Source organism: Protomyctophum bolini, assembly GCF_963924005.1.
Source record: "Protomyctophum bolini genome assembly, chromosome: 15".
Taxonomy (NCBI): Eukaryota; Metazoa; Chordata; class Actinopteri; order Myctophiformes; family Myctophidae; genus Protomyctophum; species Protomyctophum bolini.
Window position 1 is genome coordinate 11,141,356 of NC_137876.1, and position 21,818 is coordinate 11,163,173.

Genomic DNA, 21,818 nt, shown 5'->3' on the forward strand with positions numbered 1-21,818 from the left:
CGGTTCGCGACACACACACACACACACACACACACACACACACACACACAGGGCGATGTATGGATAAATCAAACGAACGATTAAGCAAGAAACATTGAGAAGGATGCAACATGCTGTGTGATTTACCTGTTTGGGTTTGTTTTGCGCGACTGGCTCGCAAAAGTTTGGAGGCACGCGTGTATTTAGAAAGTGCGCTGCGTTTTCTTCGTGGCATATTGTGTTTGTGGGGGGGTGATGGCAGAGTATATTCCAGTCCAGTTGGCGGTGGCAAGCATGAGTCGTTGTTGTTTGTGTCTTTGTTGTTGGTGGAGTGAGTAGCCTACAGTGCAGTCAGAGTGTAGTTCACAGGTCACACACAGGAGCAGTGAAAGGGGGAGGGGACTTGGGATGGCAGTGTAGAGTAGGCACGACATTGAGGGGTAGAAACCATCCCGGTCGCGTGGTTCATCTAACGCGTGTGTCACTGTGAAGGACTGGCCCCATTAAGTGAACGTAGTTGGCGTAGTAGACGCCAACATGACGATTCTGACGTAGGCTGTTGAGGTTGAGCAAGAATAGCGTGTTTCAGAAAAGTAATATTTAAGCAGTAAATAAGGCATTTTTGGCGAATGCTATGTAGTCTATGTCTTTTGTGGGAGTGTGCAGGTTTTATTTTGCATAGAGAGATGTGTGGTGGAAGTGTGGCTTGGTCGGAGATAGAGCACGAATGAGCGGCCAGGTGCTCATGCACCCCTTTCTATTAGGGTAGCAGGATATTTTGTATCTTTGACCCATATTACATGAAACCCATGTACCTGTGCAACGAACAATACATCACATTATTTGAAGTTTAATTTTTCATGATTTTTATAAACACTTCCGTTTTGATTGTTGCTACTTTAAAAAAATGAAAATTAATAATTAAAAAACAGACAATAACATATTTTCCACTTTGTAATACTGTCATTACTTTTTAGAACATTTCAAATGATATGTTTTGTACTGAATCATAATAACAATCACCTGTTGAACTTTGACCTTGAATAACTAGAATGGATATACTACCATATGAATTAAATGAAATATCTTGTGTTCAAAATACAAGTCAAAGTAAATTTAGAAATCACTATTTACTATTTTCCATACCAAATTTTGAGTGAAGTTTGTAAAATATCGGTCAACTTGACATTCCACTCTTCCCACTGGCTTTACTTGAACTAAGTTGAGTTTTACTGTTGATGATTTTCAATGATGCCGACTCTCTTTTATCTGCTAAATCAGTGACAAATGTAACTGCAGACCCAGACGTCATCATTCTTGCTGCTTTTTTCTCTCTGTCTGCCATTTCCAGAATGTACTCCTGAAATTGCAGATGACAATAGTCAAATGGCAGTTTGAGTTTTGTAAATGTCCAACTAATCCCAAGAGACACTACACTACTACAGTACCTTTATCATGTCCAACATTGTCAACAGGTCCATGTCTTCAAGAGGTTCATAGGTTTCTAAGTAACACTGCTCTCCAAGGTTCTTCATAGCAATAAGCAACCTTGCAAATTCTTCAACCTGAAATAGCAAAACAGTATTTGTGAGAGCATGTCCATTCAAAAGTCAAACTACACATTAATTAAGACCAGTTTCAAGTTACAGTTTAATACACACCTGGTCTCTGGATTGACCTTCATCCATCAGCACATTCATTTCTCTCTGTTTGTTCTTTTCTTTGAGGATGTCCCACTGAATCTGGAGTTCAGACAGTTCCTTGTGGGTCATCTGCCAGAAAGATTTAGTGAACACTAAAAGACATTCACAGTAACTGTCCATGGTAGAAATGTTTAGTAGTCAGTGATATGTATGCATGTTTGTATGCATTCTATGACCCACCAGCTTGTTGGTGTTGTGTTCCTGCTTCAGGATCTCCATTTGACGCTGACCCTGTTCCAACTCCTCCACCAGCTGCCCCAGACACTGCACCAGGTCCTGGTGGGTGATAGACAGAGTCTCGTGGCGCCGAATGATGGGCAGAACCAAAGAATCTGACTCAAGGTAATCTGTGAACGGCATCATACACAGCACTGTTTACTGCCATAGTATAATTAAGTGATTAAGTCAAGCTAGCCCAACAAGCTGAGCAGGTTGCCGCTGAATTCCACACATGGAGTAAACAAGAACTTGACAGTGAACTTACTCTCAGGGAGAAAATCTAGTATTTTCATCAGATAGTCCTCATAGACTTTGTATTTTGTCACTTTCTCCTTCAAATCGTATTTTCTGTAGGGCAAGATGGGGTAAAGCTGAGGTGAAAAATTAAATGATTATATCCAAATAATAAAGATGGCTTGCAGCTCTTCTCTGATGTTCCAACATTTAGTCAATGATGGTGACAGTGTTTTGATACCCAATGGAAACTTCGACAGGTTTTGAAGATCCCACTGAATAAAATGTCATTGTCAGAGCTAGGGATGTTAATAGTTAATCATTAATCCATTAATCACCGTTAAGAAATTTGTCAATTAAACCTATTTACCATAGGAAGGCAATGATCAAATCTCTTACCTGACCGTAAGTTTCTCCAGATGTTCTGTCAAGTGTTCTATTTCTCTCTGCTTCTGAATGTTCTGCTTCTTGGCAACCTGATACTTCTTTATAGCTCGATGGCGCTTTACTTCATTATCTTCCACAAACCTCTCAAATTTCTCAGCTTTATCCTTGGTCTAGAATGAAGGCACAAACCCAGAGGGTGTCTGGTTTAATTCGCATTCAACTGCCATCATTAACATAAATATACAGTATACTGCAAATTAGCATGTATTTTGGTAATGTGTTTACACAGCAACATCCTGAGTGTTAATTGAATACATCTCAGAATCAGAATCTGCTTAGGGTATTGTTACTTCCATAATACACTAGACATACAAGGGAGCAAAATACCGTTCTCTGCAACTCTGCTTGTCACGTTGACACATTAAAAGAGGCAAAGGCATCAAAACAAGCGAGAACAGAGTGCAGTAAAAAATGCGGATGCATTGAAAGTTAGATACAGTACTATTCAAAATTGCTATTCAATTCCAAGTTGTTGGTTTTGGGGGCAGTATACAGCATGGTGAGCATTCAGGGTTTGAAGAAATAAACAGTTGGACAGCCTATACTGATGCTCTTGAACCTAAAGAGATGATGGGTAGGAGGATTCAGTCATTATGTTTATGGCCTTTCTGACACATCGGTCTGTGTATGTCAGATATGGAGAGGGACACCTGTGAATTTCTCTGCTGCTCTCACTATCCCTGCCCTGGAGGGACTTGCAGTCAGCAGCTGTACAGTTCCCATTTAACATGTTTGCGCTGTGGTTCTGCAGAAGGCTATAGCATACTAACCTCCTGATGTTGTTGTTCCATTTCAGCTCTCCTCTGAGCCAGGGCCTGCATGTGATCTTTAAACTCTTGTCGTTTACATGCTAGTTGCCTGTCCACCTCATCCAACTCACTCTGCTTCTTCACCACCAGAGTCTTTTGCAAGGTGTTTACACCCGTCTCCAAGATTTGACTGGCAGTCTATGGATAAAATTATTTTTCATCAGCAGTGTAAAACAGTGGTTCTCAATGTGGGGTCCGGGGAACCCCCAGGGGTCCTTGATGGGGTTCCAGGGGGTCCCCGGCAAAACATTGCATCAAAATCACAATGCGTATATGTATGTTTTGCCCGGCCGGCATATTTTCAAATGGCCAAATACATCCAGCTCTGGTGTATCATTAAGCAACAAAATAACTGTTAAAAGACATCTGGACTTTTACGTGGTTCTAATTAATTTCTTACCTCTCTTATAACAGGTATGTGGTTGACATTTTCTTCTTGTCTGTATGGTAGAAAAGTATTGTAAAATTATAGGCTATAATTTTAAGAAATTGTACACTGGATTGGATTAAAACAATCATTGTTGGAACATTCATTATCAGAAACATGACTATGATTGCTATAATACAGCTTAGAGTTTTCACATTTAATAGACTGCGGATAATAAAAGCAAAGGCGGCGAAAGGCCTACCTGGTCTCTTCCAACTGCGTTACAAAAATGTTTCTCATTCGATTTTCCACTGTCAGCTTTAGACGAGGGTCATTTTTATCTAAGAAATGAAGAGAGGAATTCGCCATGTTCCTCTTTTTTCAGCTTTGCAACGTTTTCTATTTTCCAAGTTTCCTGTGGCGTAAACTGTTGTGCAATTAAATTCCTGCAAAGTGGCAATTCTCTGTAACTTTGTGGTTTGTTATACAAATCATAAGCGTGTCTTTTCCGGGTGTTTTTCTAGATTATGTTCAGTTTCCGAGGAACCAAAGGCAAGACTGTAGGGAATGCACCGGGATCGTTTCTCCGTTACCATAACAACTGCTAGGGGGCGGGCCATTTCATTGACACAGAGAGAGAGAGAGAGAGAGAGAGAGGCTGCAGGCATAGTGATGAAAAAAGTAGGCTACCTATGTTTATGCTTCTTTACACACAATTAGTAAGGCTACACAGCTACATTTTAACAACTTATTACATTTTTTGACAATAGCCTATATTATAAGTTATAACGGCATGGCCAGGCTAGCCGCTATAAGCTGTATAGCCCCAAATCAACAGCAGCTATACTGAACTTCCCTGAGGACTCACCGTGTCTGTCACCACTCACGCATATTTCTGTGTGGTGTAACGCTTTGTCAATAACAAATGTTGTGTCAGACTACCTAATTGGCCTATACCATTTTTCAGTGAAGCTCCGAAATTTGCATTATAGGCTTGTCCATCCAGTTAGAGATAGACGCTGAAAGACTTGTTCTTGTCAGACAAAAAGCAGGATCCACAGCCAATTGAGCCAATTGAAGTCCGGGAACACTTCCAAAGATGCAACAGTGTGGAACTAGCATCTGCTATAAATTGGTGAGGTGACATGCCTGGTGCTGATGCTAATGATATTTTTGTTGCCTGAGACAGATATACAAACACTGGAGACACTGGAGAGAACAAAGTCACAGATAAGTTTATAAGTGAGTGTACAGACAGTAAAGTGTGTGTGTGTGTGTGTGTGTGTGTGTGTGTGTGTGTGTGTGTGTGTGTGTGAGAGAGAGAAATATGCCTATGTATATTATATATATTTATAAGTGAGTGGGAGGCTATGTAATATAGTAATTATAACAAGTATATGAGTGCATGATGTGCATTTATAAATATGTAATAAATTGTAATGTAATATAATATAATACATCGTACTGTATGTGTATAGTATGGGTTAGCCTATATGAATAATTATTAAATTAGTAGTTGAGAAGAGGTTAATTTAATTTGAATTATTCTGGTTTTATTTTACTTTTTGAATGTTAAATAAATGTGTCTTTATTATTCAAGCAAGTCAGAGTTTTCTGTATGAAGAATTGTTACAACGAAAAACAAAAAGACCTGAATATATGGTTGCTTTCTCTCTAATGGTCTCTAATGCAATGTATTTGGTTGTGTTTTAACTTATAGTTAAATAATGTTTTCCTTTACTGCACAGTATAAGATCCTGAGTGTTAATTTAACTCTGTGAGTGTATAGCATACTGTACAAATGGAACCAAATGGAATACGCAAAAGATTTTTACAATGTGGTAATTTCACCAAATGAGTCATGGGTCAATAAATGCCCCTAAGACACTTATCTAAGCTCTGTGTCATCGTAATATTATCCTGCTGTGCTATCCATAACTCACAAAACACTATATCCTCAGTGCCAGTGCCTCATGTCAGGGTGTGTGTGTGTGTGTGTGTGTGTGTGTGTGTGTGTGTGTGTGTGTGTGTGTGTGTGTGTGTGTGTGTGTGTGTGTGTGTGTGTGTGTGTGTGTGTGTGTGTGTGTGTGTGTAGCCTTTGGAGCAGCAGAATCAAGTGGAACTAAACAAAGTTGAACATTCCCTTAAAAGGCAGCCATGCATGCGCGGCTGGAGCTGGTGCTCTCTCTCTCTCTCTCTCTCTCTCTCTCTCTCTCTCTCTCTCTCTCTCTCTCTCTCTCTCTCTCTCTCTCTCTCTCTCTCTCTCTGGGAGTGTAGCTCACCATACTGTATACCTTAATTACTACACAAGTGGAAATTACATGACTGTACTGTATGTGTATATTATACTTATTTCAAATTGTTCTACCCTGGGACCTGGGGACATACTGGTATGCTATACTACATTTTTGTGTTATTAATGATAAAGATATGAGCATTTTTGTGCATGTTCTAATCTAGACTCCTACAGGATCATCTCATAACTGGGCTATGAGGACAGCAGGCTCGGTCCTTGGATACCATACAGTAACTACTTCTGTGAGGATCTCAGTTCCACAATCCAGGATGATATACCAGAGAATGAACATTTGTAAAAGCACCTATTCTCATGATGTCCTCACTTCAACAATAAACCCTTTCAGGTGAGCTGAGGGCACATACTGTATGTACTGTATATGTAAGCCACAATTGGCATTTATGCATAAACTATTCACGTGGTGTTATCTAATGTGAATAATATTTGGTTAAACTTAATCAGTTTGAACTAAAAGTTTATTGAATTAAATCAGAGTGAACCTTAAAATCCGCAGACTGCCTATATAGGCTACTGTGCCTACTGAGTTTACAGCTTTTTGTTGTTGCAGGTGGTCAAAATTAAGTCCCGAATTGCATATTACAGTACATAGTACATATTTCAATTACATTCATTTTATACGTAATATAAAAGGCATTACTGTACACATTGATGCTTTCTATATCAGCAGTGAATGTATTTGACTGGCTGTTATAATGCACTTGGGTGGTTAATTTGGTGGTGTAGTTGTAAACAACATGGTTTGCTCAAATAATACAGGGCTAATACAGAATTTTACATAATTAAAGAGCATGTTTTTGGGGGGCGCTAGCCTCTCCTATATCCTACACAATTGACAATGAATGGAGAATTTACGTCATAATATGTACACAAGTCAACTATTTTCCTACACAAAGATGAAATTCCCATTGACAATGAATGGATGATGTACAATGATATGTTAAGAGTGCCCCTCACTTCACACAGGTGTGATTCTTGTTTTCCTTATTTTCTTTAATTAAAATCATGCTGGACATCATACAAATTATAGCACAGTTGTGAAATAGACTCTAATGTCAGATCTTTTCAAACCACAGCCTAATTGTCCTATAGGCCTACTTACAATATCTTCACTTCTATCTCATAATGCTTGCTTATCGTAACTACCAGTTACCTTTAAGTAATTTCCCATAGTTATTCTACGGTAGGCTATATGATAATAAAGTATGGTATATGTATACGTATTTCTACAGATATAGTATAATCACCTGAGGTTCATTGTTGAAACAACGTTTGTGTAGGCCTACAGTGTGGACTGTTCGCAATGTTTTCTGCATTTCATGTCGTCTATGGCTAATATATAGGCCTGAGGCCCTGAGCTATATTATTTTAAGAGCGTCAGGACCAATGCAATAAACGCAGGAAATGAGCTGTTATCTCATCTGTCTCCCTTATCTGTCAATGTTGGAGTGTCTTGACATATATAGACCACCACCTCCCGGGTGACAATGTAGTCCTAAAATAATCCAAGAGCACAGCTGAGCTGAGCCCCCCCGCTGCTGTGAATGTGTCCCCTTCAACCCCGATCGTCATTGCTTCACTGTCACTGTAGCGGTAGCGAACACTGGAACTATAATGACGAAATTCAGGTATTCAGAGTACTTGTCACAATTTCGTAATGTCGGGAATAAGAGCAAATCCGCGTCGGCGAAGTTTCCCGGCGACAGGACGAGATGCGCTGACAGGCGACGGCAGAGCGACAGCACGTCAGAGCGCGAGTGAGTCTTTTGTTGCATTTGACAGACACGGCGGTAAGGTGGCAATTTTATAATAAGATCTTGGTCGTCCTTGCTTTCCACAGTAAGTAATACAAACTATGCTGGCAAACAAGGCAATTGAAGGTCGATACTTAGCTTCACACAGCTAGCCTACTGAGAAGCAGACAACGAACCAAGCATATACAATACTCTGTCTGTACCTAATAATAGTTAAGTTAAATAGTACATAAATGTATGCATAATATGATCCAATATTGACAATCACTGTCAAAACATTAAATATGAATCAAAATATATTGACTTGTAATGTACTGTTTTGAAAGGGATGCTGCTGATCCAGTCATCCTTGCTATAAGGAGAGGAGATGTAAAGGCTGTGAATGATCTTGCAGTCTCTACTCCACGCAACCTGATGCAGGAGAACAGTGATGGGTGGATGCCTCTGCATGAGGCAGCCTATTGTGGAGAGACAGAGTGCATGAACACACTACTGCAGGGTAAATATACCGAAGGCGTCATTGAATGTCTGTCAGGTTGGAAAGCAATTCCTTTCAAACAGGTCGACTTTTCAGTGCTCATGTAACAATGACAAAAATATACAGTTTATTCAATTTTCAATTAGGTGATGGATGTACTGTTTAGGCTACATGAACAAATACTGATGTAGTGTAAACAACTCATTTTGTGGAATCCTTCCTACTCTAGCCCATCCAGTCTCAGTAGATAAGCGCACCCTGCAGGAGCAGACAGCCTTGCTTCTGGCTGTATCCGGCGGACACCTGTCCTGTGTGCGGTGCCTTCTGGTGGCAGGTGCAGACCCCGACATCAGCAACAAGAACAAAGAAACCCCATTGTACAAAGGTACACCGCTGCATAGAATCAATTTGCATCTATGCAAAATATACAAAAGGAACCAGCGCCTTTAGTTTACTCCTGCCCATGCTGTACACAGTACATCCCTATTATTTGAAATAAGTGTTGTATTGTCTGGTCCCATGCACAGCCTGTGAAAGGGATAATGAAGACATGGTGAGCCTCTTTCTGTCCTTTGGTGTGTCGGTCAACCAGCGCTGTGGTCATGGCTGGACAGCGCTCCACGAGGCAGTGTCCAGGAACAACACAGTCATCTGTGAGATGCTTCTGAGAGCTGGAGCCACACTCAATCCACCACACACCTACAGCATCCCGCCGCTCATCATAGCAGCTCAGCAGGGACAGCTCCAGGTGTTGTGTTACCTTATTGGGAAAGGTAGGCATTCACTGTTTGTGTTCTTTTGCTTTTCCTTTTTCTATATTGATCAATTTGTACACTCTTGGAGTTTGATTAATTCAGAGGCTTTTACTGTCCCCATGAACTTTTTTGTGTTATCCTTTTATTAGCCTTAATCTCTGTACCATGTTGTGCTGTTTATATTTCTGACTACTAAAGTATCCAATCAATCACCATTCATTTTAGCCTCCCTTCATTGGTTAGTATTGATTTAAAGATTGTATTGATTACTTTTAAGGCACTGCGCAATCTTGCCCCCTCCTGCATGGACTTTTAACCCCATATGAGCAGCAGGCACGGCCTGAGATCCTCGGTAAGGGCCCTTCTGGTCGTTACAAAGTCTTGACTGTAGGCTTTCGCCACCAAGGCCCCAGTTAATACTTTGGAATGACCTTCCTGAGGAGATCATGCCAGCAAATCCTGTGTTTTCTTTTAAATCACTTTACTGTCTGTTTTTGAGGGGGTTGATCGTATACAGTAGATATTAATCAGACAATGGGAAGAGAAAGATGGGGAGTGACACGCAGCAAAGGTCGTCGGGGATCGGGCCTCGAACACTTTATAACTGTTTTGTAAGTGCTATACATATGCTTTTGTTTAGGCGCTGATGTGAACATGCAGACATGTGATGGGGAAACAGCACTATACGAGGCAAGCAAAAATGGACACAAGGAGATAACTGCCATGTTGCTCAATAACAACGCAGATGCCAACAAGCCCACAAACTCAGGTCTGCTACCTCTGCATATGGCTGCTCAGTATGGACACCATGAGTAAGTTAAGAAACCATAGTTTGTTTATTATACTAAGATTTTGAGTATGGAGTCACAAAGGTTTAGATATGAATCTGTTCAAAACTGGGTATTTGTATTATCTTTTGCAAGGTTTCGGTCTATTGACCTTCTAAAAAAAGGGGAAAAAAGTTAGATAATATACTATATACTATAGTATACAGTATACTATACTATACTATACTGTATAAACTATATACAGTAGTTCAATAGTATAGTTCAATGCTTGAAACTGTAAACTGGAGCTGTACCAATGACCATATAGAAACTGCTCAGTCTGTCAAAAAGGCACCTTGCATTTCTGTCCCATAACACAATATCTCTTGTCAACCAGTAGACCAACTACAACCCCAGTAACGGGGTTATATAGTAACATACTTTGCCATTCAGATTGGTCAGAATTATTCACAAAAAAACCATATGGATTGCATCTTATACCCTTATACCTTCTTTGTTATGTTGGCCTGTAAAGACATGCCCACCAGGGGGGGGGGGGGGTTTAAACACATTTTAATTGTTTGTCTTCCTGTCATGTCTACAGGATTGTGTCCCTCCTTGTCCCTGTGACGAGTCGAGCCAGACTTCGTCACAGTTGGATTACCCCCCTCCACCTGGCAGCAGAGCACAACCGACACATGGCGGCAGCTGTGCTGCTCAAAACAGGTGCCGCTGTCAACGCCACACTGTCCCCCAGCCACTCCATCCAGTATGCTGATCAACGTACCACGGCCCTTTACTTTGCTATAGCCAATAGCAGCACAGAGACAACAGAACTGTTGCTGAACGCTGGAGCTAGTCTGTGTCTGGACCCAGTAAGCCCTTTACTAATGGCTATAAGGCAGGGCTGTGTCAGAACCGTGTCCCTACTCCTGGAAAAAGGAGCTGATGTCAACACCAGCATCATAGCATATCCTACCACTTTCCCTGGTGCTGTTGCACTGTGTATGAATAATCTCTCTCTGCTCAAGTGCCTTTTGGACAATGGGTGCAATGCCCTCAGCTGCTTTACCTGTACATATGGAAATGTAACTCACCCACCCCCCAGAAGATCTGACATGAGTACTGCTGCTGGAAATGGACAGACTGTTCTCCGTAATAATGGAGTACCCCCTTTAACCTGCACAGAGCCACCAGAAGGGGAAATACAGGTGTTGTACATTTGCAAGAACAATTAGATAATTGTCTACTTCATAAATATACATACATGTACATATCTACATTATTGCGAACGCAGTGATTGCGAATGCGGTGAGCACTTACTATGAGACCTAGCAGATCATGTCTGTCTGTGTGTGTGTGTGTGTGTGTGTGTGTGTGTGTGTGTGTGTGTGTGTGTGTGTGTGTGTGTGTGTGTGTGTGTGTGTGTGTGTGTGTGTCTGTCCCGCTATACGTCCAAATATGGAGTGTGTTGCATCAGCAATCACTCAGCTCCATATATGGGCACAAAAGGGGCCAGGTCCACATATACAGTAACAGCGGGACAGACACACAGACAGACAGACATGATCTGCAGGGTCTCAGCTGCGTTCGCTTCCCGCGTTTGCGCGTCTTACTGGTATAGATATACATACTATATATATAACCAATTATGCACATTCTTAGTGTGAATTTATCCATTTGTAAATAAGATTTAAATTAATACTGAGGATTGTGTCATTATATGAGATTAAAGTAAGGTGCATCTCTTTTACCCCCAGTTCTGTGAATGGCTTTCAACCATGGCTGGGCGTAATGAGGCGGGTCCAATAGTAGACTTGCTGCTGGACTATGTGGGTCAAGTTCAGCTGTGTTCCAGGCTCACTGAACTCTTGGACAGCCAAGAGGAATGGATGGACATAAAGACCAAACTATGTAAGTACAAGATAATGTCATCTTCCTTTCACTTTAATCCTTTCAACCAAGGCAAATTGTCTAGTAGTTTGTGTAGTTCATCGTACGACAAAGTATATAGGGCTTAACCACCAATTTAGGCAATGGTTTGCCTACAACAAACAGGAAGCTGTTTGTTGTAGGCAAATGAATAAAAGCTCTCGTGAGCGAGAGCTTTTATTGAGAGGGAAAAGGAAGTTGTCGCCGCCTGTTCATCCTGTCTGGCGACTACAAAACAATACTACAACACGACGTAACCACATCATCCGGCCCCAGCTCGGATCATACAGACTTTTGAAACAGAGACCAGGCTTTCCTCCGAGGCGGTGGAAAGCCTGGTGAGGCGAGGTTAGATCTTTGCAGATCTACAAGCTCAACAACATTTTTGTCAAATCCGCCCTTTGCAATTTCTCATCTGTTTTCTCTACATACACTCACCCCCCCCCCCCCTCCCCCCACACACACACACAAACACACACATGCACGCACACACACGCATGTACATCACACGCACGCATGTACACACACTTTGGACAAAGGTGCTATATAAATGCACCTTTTACCATTTACCGATTTATACCGATCATACATCAATAATTCTACAAAGTAGAGTCCTTAGGGAGAGCATGGCCATGTAGTTAGATTTGTGCACTCTCTGAGTTACAAATGGATATGGAAATGGACACTTACACTATACACTTTTACTGTGTGTAGGCCTGCATCAATCATAACTTACCGGTACTTCCTTTCTTGTCTCTATAGTGTCACCTCGTCCACTGATGCACCTGTGCAGGCTAAGGATCAATGCCCAGTTGGGAAGACGTAAGCTGTTGTCTGTCAACAGCCTCCCTCTGCCAGACAGACTCATCAAATATCTTTAGCCTGGCCTGATACTTGATTCAAAGTGAAATTGTCAGTGTGTAGTAGATGCTAGTGTAAAGAATTTCCAATAAGGGTTAAATTAACGCTCAGGATAAATAATGATGGATAATCACTTTTACACTCTTAAAATAGGAATACAGGGATTTTTATGTTGTTTTCTTCTCTATTTATGTAATGTGCTATTTTCAATGTTTAACACTGTGTGTGAGTGTGCGGGTGGCCGGGTGCAAGAGAGAAAGAGAAACCTCGGTGTCTATCAAATTGCCAAAAAGAAGAGAAAGATTTTATTTAAAATAAATGTACTTGTTTCAGTTATACCTATGAATCATTACAGTATGTACAAAGTGAATCAACCTGTAAATCATAATTGAAAGAACTAAATCAGAATATTTACATTACATTTTTGTGTATTTTTATTTATGACCAGAGATCTGGTACCTTAATCAGAAAATAGAAGGTCATTAGACATTCAAATTTATTAAAGTAATAAAATTGTTCAACCTTCAAGTGCAACCTCATCACTAAACAAAAATGTGGCCTCAAGCAATAAGTGCGTAAGAAAAAATAAGTTTGAAATAGAGAGGCCTGGCTTTAAGAACAGAAACATTAAAGTCATTAGCCTAACAATTACATATTTTGCATGTGTATAAACATGACTAAATGAAGCCAAACACACTGAAAATGGATGATGCAACAGTGGGTTTGGTTGGTATGGGCTTGACCACAACATGTGTGTGAATTGTCTGTCCATATGGATGCTGAGATATCTCTGTTTCAGCCCCCATTGCTTTGCCCCACAGCCCCACGGGTGAATTAGGTACAACAATATGACTCTGGAACACCTGGTGTCCATGGTACTGAAAGGGACAACAACCGCAGAGACTTACATGGTGAGAGCTCATGTCCAGTTTCAGTGTCTCTTTGTCGATAGAGCGACTGCCAGAAGATAAGGCTGCTTTTGCATCATCATAACCTCTTTTCCTCTTTTCGGTGTCACTGAATTCGGTTGCACCGTGCCTCCTTTTCAGTCCTAGATGCTCTCTCCTATTTTGGGTTATCTTAGGTTCCTCCCAAAACGACGCAGGCAGTTGTCGTTTCCTCATGGGCACCTGCTCCTGACTATCATTATCATTTTCTGTGGGGTTCCTAACATTCTCTACATTTTGCATATCTTGATGTACTCTTTCACTTGTCTTGATAGAGTGGTGAATAGTCCCCACTGGTTTGGAGCATCCAAACTCGGAGGACCTGTGCGTGTGCCATCTTGGAACTCTAGAGTATTTCTGGGAAAATCGCTTTAGTTGTTTCTGCAGGTATTTTCTATGATCCACAGAACGTCTGCAGGGTGCTGACTTGTCCAAAGCTGCCTTGATGTCACTGGATGCCAGATTTACAAAATTGAGCAATGTTTTCACCTCACTGTCTGGATTTGCCATTTTGTCCATGAAGTTAAAATCGTTTATGGTTAATCCATCCTAGAAGATATTGTCCATTGTGGAGCTCTTAAGGGGGGGGAGAAAAAAAAACATTTAACAAGCTGTACTTAGAATGAATACATTATTGCATTAACAACACAAACAAATCACACAATTTAAGCATTTGAATTAGCCTATGCTTAAGTCTGGCATGATGTAACTCATTCCACATGGCGTTACAAGAATACTCACTGCGGAGAGGTTGAACAAAATCAGACGCTGTCCAAGCCACAGTATGAGCACAGATTCTCTCCAGACTGCAGTTTGAGCACTTCAACAAGTTGAATGAATATAAACTCCTTGTAGTTATGGTGCTTTCCTTGAACCAATCAGCGACCCCAGGCCCCTCACAATGCACCCCAATCAGCCTCAGAGTGCTCCGGTATCGAATTCTTCACCATTGCAAATTGTTGTCATGGAGATCCGCCTAGGAAAGCTTAAGGGATGCAATATTTCTTGTACAAGTGTATTTCTGAAATTCTGGGTGCTCGTTAAACAACACATCAATTTTTAAACAGTGCAAATGTAAGTGAGCATCTTGATGAAATACACATGCATCATTATAAAAGCTATTAAACTTGAGTTTCTTAACTGTTCTGGGTATCCCTTCACCCTCCCCATGAGTGATGTCAGATGTAGGATTTGGTGAGGAGGGGGATCTAAAGAGTGCATAACCATGGAAAGGGGCTTGAACGCTCAAGAATCTTGTCTTTCTGTTTGCCCCCTCAATCGAGCGACACAAAGGCTGAATTACTCATTCAAACCTCGCGGGACAAAAGGAAAGGAGCTGGATAGCACTCCTGCATTTGTAGTCAAACATTTAGAGACTTAAATCGAGTCGTCATGAAGGAGAAAGAGTTAGACAAAGCCCATAGAATTGCCATCAGCAAACATTTTCCTGTGTCATATTATGGGGTCTCCATGGTTCCCTCTGGCCCGTGGACAATAGCACAAGTTTGCACACTCGAATACTGTCACCCTGCCAACGGCAAAAAGAGCCCAAAACAGGACAATCCCTAGAGAAAGCATTGCTCGGCAGGGAAGGTTGCAATAGAGGAGGAAAGGGACTTGTGAAATGCTAATTGAGTTCCATCCCCTTATTGAAAGTTTAAAAAAAGTACCTATCGTTCCATTGAACCACTCTTAGCTGCAGCGTGGCGTGAGATGTGAGGAGGCCATTTGTCTAGTAAAGTAACCTACAGTACACTGCAAGCATGGGCTCTACCGCCCTGTTGTGCACGATGAACAGAGAACATTCGAGCCACACACATGTAGTGCTCTCCCTAGATCGAACAACATGTTACCGGGTCAGTGTATCAAACCGTTTGCCTATTAATTCAGTTTTGGCTACAGGTCCAACATGTAATTGTAACCTGAATGGTTGATTATTGTCCCATTCCCTAATTCAGAGTTTGAGATCCATGCAGGACTTGCAGGTCTATATGCTCTGATCAAACCTGCTCTTTGGAAGGATGTATCCCTTTGCTCTGAAGAGGCAATGAGACCCTATTGTCCTCCTCTCTTCTTCTCCCCTTCACCTCTCTGTTCTGCTCAAAAGGCCAATTAACAATGGTGCACCCCTCCCCTGGCCTGTCACGCCACTCCCGTGCTTTTGAAGTGACAGAGAATGAGAAAGAGGGAGGAAGCACAGTGGCACCAATAAAACCCACTGTGTCCCTGTCTGTGTGCCAGTTTAGAAGACAGATGGATGAGAGATTTGTAGGCCATTTCGGTCTAAGTTTTACTAGCTCTGCAGACTAATATCAGCTTTAGCAAACAAGTTCTTTAAACAGTAAGACGGCAACTGATCCATAGCCAACATCTAGAAAAATATACAACTATATTGCTAATGTTTCATTATAGTGATACCATAACTTACAAGGGCAGCATATAATAGGTGCATTGTTGCGCCATAGGCTCATCACCTTACTTGAGACAAGCTTACAAATGTAATCAGTCACATCCTTCTATAGTGTACAGTAGCAGCCATGAGTGCATACACCATTGCTCCTCCAAATTGTTAGGATGGGTACATGCAGATTTCAGGTATGTGCGAATGTACTTGTACCACAATAACTATTAAAGGTTATGGGGGAAATATTTTTAAAAGGTTGTTAAATAAAGTGTGCCCTTCTCTAATGTAATTTTAGCAAATCAAAGGTAATTTGAATCCATCATTTTAAATGATAGTGTGGCAAAGTCTACAAGAGCGCTAACAGCAACAAGTATTTGATGTTCTAAATGAAAAAAATGTAATAATAATGTAATACAATACTTTTAAGGAGTGAGATAAACCACTAACTGATGACATCACACCACCCCAATCCTCTCTCCATTAAGAATTGATTTTATGGATCACTTTTAAAGCACCTCTGGGCTTGGTCCTACAGTAAAAATGTTGCAGCCATTATAGATCCTCAGGTGGCGTACATCGAGCCTTAAATCTAAAGGGGACTATGCTTTTGCCCTGATGGCAAGCATATATCTTTAACATCCATTCCACATAAATCAGTTTTTGACAACTTCGCTTATCACTATTAAACAATATATTTTTTCGCAAGTGGCCGACACTCGCACCAAAATGACGTAGGCACCAGAATTGACTGGAAATGTAATTTATTACTAAAAGAGACTACTGAAATCAGTTAATCCATTTTATAGACTTGCTTTTATGTGATGTCATCTTCTTATTGCTTTTATTCTTTATTCAATATTTATTTTATCACACACACTCCTGCAGAAACACTCGTCCCTGCCTTTGTTACATCAAGACGTCATTACTGCAACAGCCTCCTGTATGGATATAACATTATATCAGCTGCCTGTCTCCCACTCAGACACAGACCAGGGAGGGATTAAGACTCACAGAGGCCCCTGGGCCAACTACCTTTTAGGGTCCCCCAAGCGCTACCCAGATGTGCAGTCGGAGTCAGGTGGGCACACAAACACATGCAGTAGGCCACTTGACTACCAGGTCGGCCTAACTTTGAGAAATTGAGAGTGTACACTTTCAAAGTTAAATTAAGACTCACTGTTTTTAGTGTTTTACAGAGTAACGTTCTAAGTGTAGCGAGCTTGATTGGTCAGCTGTTATAAGCCCAAGGGAAGATAAGATACTATAGCCTACAGCTGACCATGCAATCAGCACAAGTTCCCCTCAACCAGACCATAAATTAATGTGATAAAAAACATACTGTATATTTATCTTACTATAGCCTATATAAACAAAGATAAGCTATGTAACTATGTGACCCATTCCTTTAAACTATACATAGGCCTACAATTATAATTATTTTCCCATGGGAATTAATAGTCTTTGTATTATACTTTTTTATTATTATATTAGTGCAGTAAATTATTGCAATGCCGTGTTCAGTGACTTGTGTATGTGTATGTGTGGTAAAAGTCTAGGGCCAGGCCGACATTTAATAATTCCCTGCAGCTGTTCACTTATGAGCTATACTGCAAATGGAGTAGCAACAGCAATATTACAGTATTTACAGAACTTACCATTATGTATTATGTATGTATTATGGAAGAGTATATGTTAATACAATATAACTTATTATACAATTGGAGTGGTTGTATTTGGTCTCCCTGCTCTATTGAGACATTTAGATTGTGTCAAAGGTCATGTCTCACCTACTGTATGTAGACACACAGGATCTGACCAGAATTTTGACCTGAAGGTCAAGATTCAATGGTATTGGGCAGGCTCTATTATCTAAATGGTAAAAATGTCAGCACTCGGGTTCAAATCCGGGTGGGGTAGAATTGGAAACTTACATAATGTATAGGCTAGTGCAGCTTTAAGGGCTGTTATTTGGATATCAGGAGCCAAGCGAATTTGCTGATCTACAAAAATAAGCTTTTAAACTGAACTTTCTAAAATGAATTTAGAAAGTTATTAACCAGCTGGAAGACATCACATTGTCAGCCACTAGATGGCAATCTGTATCCACTATAAAACAGCACAGTAGCCTAGGCCAATTAAAGCGGCACCGTGTGACCTTTTTTTAATGAATAAGATGTAATTTTGTCAAATCTGTATGGTAGATTATGTTAATACAACTTATACTGATTGTATTTTTGTCTCCCTGCTCTTCTGACACATTTAGATCGTGTCAAAGGTCATGTCTCACCTAGACAGGAAACCATGTTCAAACCCGGGGTTTGAACATGCTTTAAGTGAATAAGAGATATAGTTTATATAGTTATAGTTAGTTGGGATAGCTATGATTTACAGTTGAGTTTGTATAACACTATAGGGTATTTTCTTCCAAACTGCAATCTTTATAGTAACTTTAATAATAAAATAATTGTAGACCTATTAAAAAAAAGCAACTTGTCTTGTAGGCTATATGGTACAGTAGCTATACTATACTGAAGTTGTCCCTTATCATTGAAGGCATTGAACCCCTACCATGAAATGTTCTATGAGCAAGGCCTGGCTGTAAACAAGTTATTGAGCTTAGTCCAGTTACCCTGGGTAAACATAGTACCTTTCCTTTCCTTTCTGTTGTACTACCTTTAACCCAGAGGTTCTCAAACATTTACATATGTTAAATTTAGTTCAGCAGAAACTAATCATAGAATATTTGTTATTGAATATTTGTTATTGTTAGATTGGATATGATTTTGTCCAGAATTCCATGCTGTAGTAGAGCGATAACAGACAATGATCAAAATAACAATAACTAGAACTGCACTCTGTCGAGTGCCTACCTGCTTGTTGCACAGGCCTACTAGTGCACAAGCAGAGCGGCGAGCGCACAAGTACTGTCGACCGCTACAAACTGTCAAATCTCAGCTTCTCTGTGAAGGAACGTTTGAAATGTTGATTAGGTTTAGCTATTTGCTACCTACCTACTTTATGCATGTAAAAAAGTAGTATTATGAAGTATGGTACAAGTTTCTATCTATAAAATAAATAGTTTTATCGATTTAGAATTATTCTGGATCCCTTTTTAGTTTCTCAAAATAAATCATCGATATCCGATGAAAAAAAGGTATATAAACTGAAATAAAATATGTTATCACGTATATCGTATACAGTATAATTTATTTTAAGTTGTCAATTGCTTTAAATTGACTTAATCTTAGACTATAGTGATATCAATACTAAATGCCTCTGTGTATTATGTAATTTGATTAGCGGTATACTGTCGTTACTTTGCGCCACTTTTGATGCGTATGCACCGTCCCAGCATATTCAATGCGTATGCACCGTCCCAGCAAATGACGTAATGACTACTTGTGCCTGATACGGCAGTGGTGCCAGATTGTATACATAGGAGCATTACCTTTAATCCTCCAGACACTAAAAAATATCGTCATTACGTCAACATCAAAAACCAATTACACTCTGGCATTGGGTCCTTTAATCCACATCTTTATTACGTCATCATTGAGAGCTGGTTATACCCTGACGTCATATGCTGGGACGTTGCATACGCATCGAATATCGTCCTGGGCAAAACAGTACTTGCGCGCTCTGCTTGCGCAAGTAATAATTCTGAAGTTTAAAAATTGATAGTGGGTATTTATGGGGACCCCCTGGAACCCCATCAAGGACCCCTGTGGGTCCCAGGACTCCACGTTCAGAACCACTGCTTTGAGCCATGTAGTCTCCTATTTGAGCTCAAAAAGGGAGTGATTTATGTTATGGCAGATTTTGTGTTGTTGGTGGAATGAGGTGAGCCAGCAGGAAGCAACCAGGGGATGTAGTGCTTTTCTCTTGTCAGATAATCAATACTGAGTAGACTGAAGTAGCTGAGCTACTAAACAGTCCCCTCTGGGTAGCATATATGTCAACTTGATGCCTATACTCCGTCTAATGTGTCCTGCATGCAGATCTACAAGCTCACAATGCATCGTGATGCGAAGCCTTGTGGGCTTGTAGATCAGTTATTTTCATCTGGGGAATCCATAAGACTACAGTAAATCAGGCTTGAACCATATGAAGGCATACTTCTCAGATTCCAAAAAGATGTGTATGCTAATAATTAGCAAGTAAACAACCAAAAAAATGCATTTTCGGAACAAACAGTTGAGTCATTCACATTGCAGACTTTTGGAATTTATCATTTTGATAATCAAGAAGCATAAGAAATCAAGATTTTGATTTAGGCTGCTTGCTACTGGTTGAATACGTATTTCAATTGACTCAGTCTTTTCCAGCAAGTTCCGTTTAAACTATATGTAGATCTACGATATCCATCATATCCTTCAGACATACGACATAGGCCTAATTTCTTAACATGTAGCCTATGCTATTCAACATGCACTTATGACATACCTGTAAGTAAGGAATCACAATAATGCTCCATCAGGACTTTTTCAAGGCGACGTGTGCATCTGTCTTGTCTGTCTGTCTGTAATACAATATTACTGTAAAATATCCAGGAGATCCAATTGTGTTTTATAGAACTGTTACAATTTGAAAACAGCTTGAAGATTAAAATGGGTCTACACTCTGCACCAATATATTGCTATCCACGTGTCATCACTATTATAGAGTTTATAACAAACAAAGATGTTTCAGTGTTGGGCAAGAGATCAGAAAATGGTTCTGAATATTGTATACTATGTGTGCTAGTTCTTTAGGCAATTCTAAGTGGAAAAACACCCCCAAAAGTTGCAAAGAATGTGATGAACAGATGAAGTAGGGAATTTGCAAATGTTTGAATATAGGCCAGTTGTTGTCCACCCCAAATGGCACTTATGGAGCAGCAAGAAAATGATTGAGGGCCTGGCCTGTCACATTGGCACTGCTGTGCCCTGGCCTATAGGCTACTTTAATCTGCCCATACTGTCACGGTAGCAGAATGACTGAACCCAAAATGCAGAGCCACAAGCAAAGTAGTTTCAAAAACTGGTTTATTAAAGCAGATGGCAGCTTAGTTTACAATCAAAAGTAGAAAAGCAAGCATTAACTCAGGGAAGCCCAAAAGGCCAGACTTTTCAAAAGTACAAATAAAAAATCCAAAAGGCAAAACTAAACTAAACCCAAAACTAAACAAAGCACCAGGTAAAACACAGGAAGTCCAGAAAATGCAAAACCTTACAGAATGAGAACGAGGATTTCCAGGTATAGAAGAACACAGGAACACCCAGATGAGCACATCTGCACATGGGACAATGATTTATGTACTGACAGTTTGTGTGTGCAATGAGTCCAGTATTTATAGGAAGCGGTTAATGGCAAAGGGTTCACAGGTGTGTAACGGGAAGCACTTGCAGGGCTGATGAGAGAGTTGGAGACAGGTGTGCAGTGTGATGGAATGGCATGAGGGAGTGGCCTGCAGGGAGGAGACGTGCATGGAGTGACAGACCATGACACAACCAATATGCAACTCCTGTTATACCACTGTTATACCACTTATCACTTATTGCGAACCTGTTAGTCATGACAAACAGTGCAAAGAAATTAATCAAATATTGGTCACTTTTTGATCAAGAAACATGGAGTGCATTTAGCATTATGAACAGATATGCTTAAAATGTATAGGCTTTAATTCAACATTCCAATACAGTTATACTCACTGATCGACTGGAGCACAGACAGCTGAGGTTTAAAGTCTACTGACAGACAGTACAGTAGCCTATATCACATACACTGGTATTTTTTCGGCCTGCGTCTTCCATAGCCCCTACAGTTAAGTAAGTCCTTCTATAACGTGGTGCCCCATCTCTCTCCCTCC

General features: G+C 40.4%; 3 protein-coding genes across 6 annotated transcripts; 1 reads left to right on the forward strand and 2 right to left on the reverse strand.

Moving 5' to 3' along the window:
- Window positions 1–878: 878 nt before the first annotated feature.
- On the reverse strand, window positions 879–4,236 carry ccdc197 (coiled-coil domain containing 197). The gene is made up of 9 exons (XM_080783853.1): window positions 4,021–4,236; window positions 3,792–3,831; window positions 3,353–3,529; window positions 2,535–2,692; window positions 2,167–2,249; window positions 1,863–2,029; window positions 1,641–1,751; window positions 1,428–1,544; window positions 879–1,339 (listed from the first exon to the last, which is right to left on the reverse strand). The coding sequence occupies exons 1-9, from the start codon at window positions 4,125–4,127 to the stop codon at window positions 1,157–1,159; spliced, it is 1,143 nt and encodes a 380-aa protein (XP_080639979.1). The 5' UTR covers window positions 4,128–4,236; the 3' UTR covers window positions 879–1,156.
- Window positions 4,237–4,775: 539 nt separating this feature from the next.
- Window positions 4,776–13,141, forward strand: LOC308329262 (ankyrin repeat and SOCS box protein 2-like). 4 transcript variants are annotated; one of them, XM_080783476.1, is made up of 9 exons: window positions 4,776–4,893; window positions 6,219–6,400; window positions 8,153–8,325; window positions 8,534–8,689; window positions 8,832–9,077; window positions 9,700–9,871; window positions 10,431–11,037; window positions 11,587–11,740; window positions 12,521–13,141. In XM_080783476.1, the coding sequence occupies exons 1-9, from the start codon at window positions 4,858–4,860 to the stop codon at window positions 12,637–12,639; spliced, it is 1,845 nt and encodes a 614-aa protein (XP_080639602.1). In that variant the 5' UTR covers window positions 4,776–4,857; the 3' UTR covers window positions 12,640–13,141. The 4 variants fall into 4 exon arrangements, with proteins under 4 accessions (XP_080639602.1, XP_080639603.1, XP_080639604.1 ...); XM_080783477.1 differs by lacking the exon at window positions 4,776–4,893 and adding an exon at window positions 4,905–5,000; XM_080783478.1 differs by lacking the exon at window positions 4,776–4,893 and adding an exon at window positions 6,085–6,148 and having other exon boundaries at window positions 6,229–6,400.
- A 155-nt stretch (window positions 13,142–13,296) lies between these two features.
- On the reverse strand, window positions 13,297–14,076 carry LOC308329379 (protein FAM181A-like; the record flags this gene model as incomplete). Its single annotated transcript, XM_080783647.1, has 1 exon — window positions 13,297–14,076. One exon carries the CDS (start codon window positions 14,074–14,076, stop codon window positions 13,297–13,299), a length of 780 nt encoding a protein of 259 aa, XP_080639773.1.
- Between the last annotated feature and the right edge of the window lie 7,742 nt (window positions 14,077–21,818).

What these genes read in the sequence shown, in the direction of transcription:
- LOC308329262 (XM_080783476.1), top strand. Translation starts at nt 4,858, where the DNA reads ATGCAACAGTGTGGAACTAGCATCTGCTATAAATTG. An exon ending in CTAGCATCTGCTATAAATTG is followed by an intron (nt 4,894 to 6,218) that starts GTGAGGTGACAT and finishes GTTCTAATCTAG; the next exon opens with ACTCCTACAGGATCATCTCA. An exon ending in CACCAGAAGGGGAAATACAG is followed by an intron (nt 11,038 to 11,586) that starts GTGTTGTACATT and finishes TTTTACCCCCAG; the next exon opens with TTCTGTGAATGGCTTTCAAC.
- ccdc197 (XM_080783853.1), bottom strand. Translation starts at nt 4,127, where the DNA reads ATGGCGAATTCCTCTCTTCATTTCTTAGATAAAAATGACCCTCGTCTA. An exon ending in ACATACCTGTTATAAGAGAG is followed by an intron (nt 3,530 to 3,791) that starts GTAAGAAATTAA and finishes TTTTATCCATAG; the next exon opens with ACTGCCAGTCAAATCTTGGA. An exon ending in ACTAGATTTTCTCCCTGAGA is followed by an intron (nt 2,030 to 2,166) that starts GTAAGTTCACTG and finishes TGCCGTTCACAG; the next exon opens with ATTACCTTGAGTCAGATTCT.